The sequence below is a fragment of the Oncorhynchus keta genome, chromosome 24 (genome assembly GCF_023373465.1).
Source record: "Oncorhynchus keta strain PuntledgeMale-10-30-2019 chromosome 24, Oket_V2, whole genome shotgun sequence".
Taxonomy (NCBI): Eukaryota; Metazoa; Chordata; class Actinopteri; order Salmoniformes; family Salmonidae; genus Oncorhynchus; species Oncorhynchus keta.
This window is the reverse complement of record NC_068444.1, coordinates 19,330,159-19,336,424: the sequence shown is the minus strand read 5'-3', so window position 1 is coordinate 19,336,424 and position 6,266 is coordinate 19,330,159. Positions and strand designations below refer to the sequence as shown.

Genomic DNA, 6,266 nt, shown 5'->3' with positions numbered 1-6,266 from the left:
TTTATGACTTAATTAGTGACGACTGAGCAATAGGGTTTAAGTGCCTTGGTTAAGGGCACTTCAACAGAAATCTCACTTAGTCAGCTTTGGGATTCGAACTAGCAATTATTCAGTTACGAGCCAAACGCTCTAAATGCTACCTGCCACCCCACAACACCGGTCAATCACAACTCCTTCTCCTCGTGCTATCGAGCGAGGACAGTTACGTTTAGATTGTGACCAATATTATACGTTATTTCTCCTCGCCCATTGACATAATTAGAAGGTTTGGCTGTTGACGTTGCGTTAGCCAGCATACAACAGTTGTGACCCGGCCATTCACGATCCAAGCTCTCTGAAAACCATGCACATAACAACAGTATCATCTGACGGTAGGTGCAAGTACTACAACACATGTGAAAGGGGAAACCTGAGCATCTGCTGTTGTTGTCCCTGGTATCCAAGCAACCCTCTAGAATACTTTTTGACCCATATTGCATGCTGTTGGTTGGTCTAGAAGGGTGTAGTGAGGAATTTGCTATATTTAGCTAGAGATACAATTAACCTGCATTTATTTTAAGGTGGGTGACTATCTATGTAGCAGAATATATTCTACTGTTAGAATACGACTGTTGTCTAAAGTATTAGCTAACGTCAGTTTGTAGGACATGTGCTCTGTTACCCATCTAGCTAGTAGGTTAACTTTAGCTAGCTGGGTAATCCTTACCACAGACCCCATATGTCGGTGAGTGACCGTACACAGTGCAGCTACTGCAACACATATTGCGATAAATAATATTTTAGCTGCTCCGATTTGGGTTATTAATATGGTTTTAGTGGGTTATTAGCCTAACTAGATATCCATTTATTTCAATTGATTATGATTTCTTTATTTTTGCTGTTTTCAGAGTAACTCCATAGCTAGAAACGATCACCATGGATGGTTGTGGGGAAAGCAGCGGGACCAACAGACTGATGGTGGAAAAGCTATCCTTGTCCTGTGATAGACTGCTATCTCACCTACAGCTGGCCTGCTGTCCCTCTCACTGTGCCTCACCACTACAAGGCAAGGACCTGTTGATACACTGCCTCCTGGACACAAAGCTGAAGGTCAGTTGGACACCCACACACACACACACTTACTCAAGGTCACATCAGGAGAAGATGGCATCTAAGATGTGATATTATAAAAATACCTATATGCCCTCCTCAGTAGCTTCCCACCGTTAATTACATGCATTCGGAAAGTATTCAGACCACTTGACTTTTTCCACATTTTGTTACGTTACTGCGTTATTTTAAAATTGATTAAATTATATTTTTTCCTCATCAATCTACACACAATACCCCATAATGATGATGCAAAAACAGGTTTTTAGAAATACCTTATTTACATATATATTCAGACATTTTGCTACGAGACTCAAAATTGAGCTCAGGTACATCCTGTTTCCATTGATCATCCTTGAGATGTTTCTACATCTTGATTGGAGTCCACCTGTGGTAAATTCAATTGATTGGACATGATTTGGAAAGGCACACACATTGTCTATGCAAAGTCCCACAGTTGACAGTGCATGTCAGAGCAAAAACCAAGCCATGAGGTCAAAGGAATTGTCCGTAGAGCTCCGAGACAGGATTATGTTGAGGCACAGATATAAATAGATATAGATATAAATATATATAAAATATATTTTGATTTGCTTAACACTTTTTTGGTTACTACATTATTCCATATTTGTTATTTCATAGTTTTGATATCTTCAATATTATTGTACAATGTAGATAATAAAATAAAGAAAAACCCTAGAATGAGTAGGTGTGTTCAAACTTTTGACCGGTACTGTATATGACGTAGTACGCCGTTTTTGGGGCCCACTTTTTGCTCATGAGCGCTACTTTCAGAACTACTGGCTATAAATTATACAAACGTACTGGAGAATTTCTTTAAAGTGTAAAGAAATCTGCCTGTTCAATCATTGCATCACTTGGCTCCACCACACTCCAATGCATCTCCTCCCCTCTGCAGGCCCTGCGACTGACTGGTCACCATGGAGACATCTCTGCCATGGTGTTTGGGACAGGTAGAGACCCTCTCCTGCTGTGCTCTGCCTCTGCAGATTACGTCATAATCTGGGACATCCAGCGCTGCTACAGGAGAACTAGGGAGGGTGAGAATTTTTGCTTCATAGCTGTATGAACAGTAAGACAACAATACTTTTAAATTCAGTGGCAACAACAATACTTTTAAATTCAGTGGCAACATTTTATATACTGGTAAGGCCTCATTTACTCACTCATTCAATTAATCAATTTACAATGCTATATAGTACAATTATTGAAATACTATTATTGAAATACTAAAAGCATAGATGTTTTCAGGGATAGTTACGTCTGGTACAGTTATTGGGACACTACTGGGCAAGGTCGTCCATCTGTCATTTTGTCCCTGTGATGAGCGAGTGGCTGCATGCTCAGGGGCGAAAGTATACATACTCAACTCCAATGTAAGTACAGCATGCTGAATGTGTACTCTACTCCTCAAATTCATCCTTTATAACAAGTGTTTTTATAATTCTTGTAAGATGATGACAAATGAATGGACAATAAAGTTGGACAATAAAGTTATCTTATCTTCTATTGCATATACTGTTTGTTTGACTGACCTCCAGATAGAGGATGTGTTGTCTGTTTGACTGACCTCCAGATAGAGGAAGTGTTGTCTGTGCTGGCTGGCCACCTGGGACCTTTGACAGCAGCTGAGTTCTGTCCATGGGACAAAGACATCCTGGTGTCCATATCAGAAGACCGCACGTTTAAGGTACAGTCATGTTATTCACTAACCAGTGAAATCACTTGGCTTCAGTTGTTTTGCTTGAAGTCGTTTTTGCGTCCCTTATCAAAGTGTACGCTACACTGTAGAAATGAAATGACTAGCTACTAAGTCAGCTGTAGCTTGCATCATTTCACATGTGCGATCATCTGTTTATTGCTCCAAGAGAGAATGTTGTCCATAGGAACAGGTTTTAAGCGTTTACTTATTGATCATTTCTCTTTTCGAAAGGTTTGGGGATTAAAAATGGAACAGATTCTCTATCAGTCTGCTGTATTGTCAGGTATGTGAACAGTGGATACACCAGTTTACGGTCCATTTGGTTTGATATTTAGTAAATAATAACTCTCTGTCCACACCCTCTGTCCTCCAGCATCTCCACTACTCAGTATGTTGTTCTTGGAGAAGAGCAGGCAGCTTGTCACTGGTTCTGCTGATGGACAGGTTGGTCTCTCACTCTCTCTCTCACTCTCTCACTCTCTCACTCACTCACTCACTCACTCACTCACTCACTCACTCACTCACTCACTCACTCACTCACTCACTCACTCACTCACTCACGCACTCACACACACACACACACACACACACACACACACACACACACACACACACACACACACACACACACACACACACACACACACACAGTAAATCTGGGATTTCCCATTGTTTCCAGGTGTGGAGCTTCACTCTTCCTGAGGACCACAGATGTCATTTGGTGACCAAATTGGACCTTCACAAGGTGCAGCAACGACACCAAAGACACCTGGACACAGTGGCCCCACAGACTGGTGGTGTACTAGGTAAGAAGAGATAGTAAAGTAGTTATGGACATGATTTGTTTGTTTCCTGTGATGTGTTTTAGCCATATGCCTGCTAGCCAAAGACACATTTTCATTTTCACATAACGTTTGGAACATGAACTTGAACTTATTTCCCACTTTTTCTCTCACATAATGAGTAAAATAAAATGTAAACTTGAAAGTGTTTTTCCTAACACTAGATGGAATCAGAACACTGAGTTATGTTCTGTAGGAGGTTTGGGGTTATATAGTAATATGCAGTGTCTAACTGTCCATCCAATAACTCAATAGCATTTTTTGCTACATTTCGTAAAGACTCTATCATGGACACTCTTACTGACAGTTGTGGCTGCTTTGCGTGATATATTGTTGTCTCTACCTTCTTGCCCTTTATGCTGTTGTCTGTGCTCCAATGTTGTTTGTACCATGTTTTGTGTTGCTACCATGCTGTGTTGTCATGTGTTGCTGCCATGCTATGTTGTTTTCTTAGATCTCTCTTTATGTAGTGTTGTCTTGTCTCTCTCTTCGTGATGTGTGTTTTGTCCTATATTTTTATTTTATTAGTTTTATTTTTAATTCCAGCCCCCCGTCCCCACAGGAGTCCTTTTGCGTTTTTGTATAGCCGTCATTGTAAATAATAATTTGTTCTTAACTGACTTGCCTAGTTAAATAAAGGTCAAATAAAATAATAAATGACCGTAAGCCACCTCTTGTGTTACATTCCAGGAATCACTCCAGACCCAGTGGAGTCGGCAAAGCCAGTCCTCAGAATTTGTGCTTATCACAGGCGCATTGATCATGGGCAGCAGAGGTAAAATGGGTTTCTCTCCAGGGTCCATGTGCTGTAGATAAAAGGGGTTAATGCAACACATTTCCTAATTTATCACTTGACACATCACGTGTTTAACCCATTGTCACAGTCAATTTTAGCAGATGTTTGATGCCTTTCTAGTTTATATCAGTGTTTCTAAACCTTTTTCGATTACTGTACCACCAAGTAGCGTAGCCTAGTGGTTAGAGCGTTGGACTAGTAACCGGAAGGTTGCGAGTTCAAACCCCCGAGGTACAAATCTGTCGTTCTGCCCCTGAACAGGCAGTTAACCCACTGTTCCCAGGCCGTCATTGAAAATAAGAATATGTTCTTAACTGACTTGCCTGGTTAAATAAAGGTAAATAAAGGTAAAAGTACATCTTGCTCTGCCCGGACTTCCCCTGAAATACCTCTCATGTGAAGTGCCCCCTCATCTGTAGCCATCAAATGCTTTGAAAGGCTGATCATATCTCAAACCAACACCATTATCCCAGACACCCAGGACCCACTCCAATTCGCATATGGCTCCAACAAATCCACTGATGACGCAATCTCTATTGCACGCCACATTGCCCTTTCTCACCTGGACAAAAAGAACACCTACGTGAGAATGCTGTTCATTGACTACAGCTCAGCATTCAACACCATAGTGCAATCCAAGCACCAAGCTAAGTATGCTGGTACTGGACACCTCCCACTGCAACTGGATTCTGGACTTCCTGACGAGCCACCCCCAGATGGTGAGGGTAGGCAACAACTCATCCGCTACGCTGACCCTCAACACGAGGGCCCCTCAGGTTTGCGTGCTTAGTCCCCTCCTGTTATCCCTGTTCACCCACGACTGCGTGATCGCGCACAACTCCAACACCATCATTCATTTTGCAGACGACACGACAGTGATAGAACTGATCACCTACAACGATGAGACAGCCTACAGGGAGCAGGTCAGCTACACTGCCAGGACAACAACCTCTTCCTCAACTTGAGCAAGACAAAGGAGCTGAACTACAGGAAGAGTGAACTACAGGAAACAGCGGCCGCCACCATCCACATCGACAGGGCTGTAGTGGAGCAGGTCACTAACAACCTATTGTGGTCCACACACACACCAACACAGTTGTGAAGAGGGCACGACAACGTCTCTTCCCCATCAGGAGGCTAAAAAGATGGGCCCTTAGATTCTCAAAACCTTCTACAGCTGCACCATTGAGAGCATCTTGATTGGCTGCATCGCCGCTTGGTATGGCATCTGATCGCAGGGCTCTACATAGGGTAATGCGTACAGTGCAGTACATCACTGGGTCCGAGCTCCCTATCATCCAGGACCTCTATACCAGGCGGTGTCAGACGAAGGCCCTAAAAATTGTCAGACACCCAAGTCATAGCCTATTCTCTCTGCTACCGCAAGGCAAGTCTGGAACCAACAGGACCCTGAACAGTTTCTAACCTCAAGCCATAAGACTGCTAAATAGTTAGTTAAATAGTTAACCAATAACTACCTGGACCATCTGCAATGACCATTGACTCTTTTGTCTCATCACATACGCTGCTGTTACTGTTTATTATCTATGCTGTTGCGTAGTGACTTTATCCCTACAAGTATGCTACAGTACCAGTCAAACGTTTGGACACACCTACTCATTCAAGAGTTTTTCTTTATTTGTACTATTTTCTACATTGTAGAATAATAGTGAAGACATCAACACTATGAAATAGCACATGGAATCATGTAGTAACCAAAAAAGTGTTAAACAAATCAAAATAATATATATTTTATATTTGAGATTCTTCAAAGTAGCAACCCTTAGCCTTGATGACAGCTTTGCACATTCTTGTC

The 6,266-nt window shown here is 42.0% G+C and overlaps 1 protein-coding gene across 2 annotated transcripts in view; it reads left to right on the top strand.

Annotated features, from left to right (window-relative positions):
- Positions 1-334: 334 nt before the first annotated feature.
- wdr27 (WD repeat domain 27) overlaps positions 335-6,266 on the top strand; it is a 171,476-nt gene continuing 165,544 nt past the window's right edge. Inside the window, exons 1-9 of one of the 2 annotated variants that reach the window (XM_035801061.2) lie at positions 335-560; positions 888-1,089; positions 2,009-2,150; positions 2,362-2,486; positions 2,687-2,800; positions 3,044-3,095; positions 3,186-3,256; positions 3,492-3,618; positions 4,345-4,429. In XM_035801061.2, coding sequence (XP_035656954.1) covers positions 916-1,089; positions 2,009-2,150; positions 2,362-2,486; positions 2,687-2,800; positions 3,044-3,095; positions 3,186-3,256; positions 3,492-3,618; positions 4,345-4,429 — 890 coding nt within the window. In that variant the 5' untranslated portion in view covers positions 335-560; positions 888-915. Of the gene's footprint in view, positions 725-887; positions 1,090-2,008; positions 2,151-2,361; positions 2,487-2,686; positions 2,801-3,043; positions 3,096-3,185; positions 3,257-3,491; positions 3,619-4,344; positions 4,430-6,266 lie in introns of both variants that reach the window. The other variant, XM_035801060.2, reaches the window with a different exon arrangement.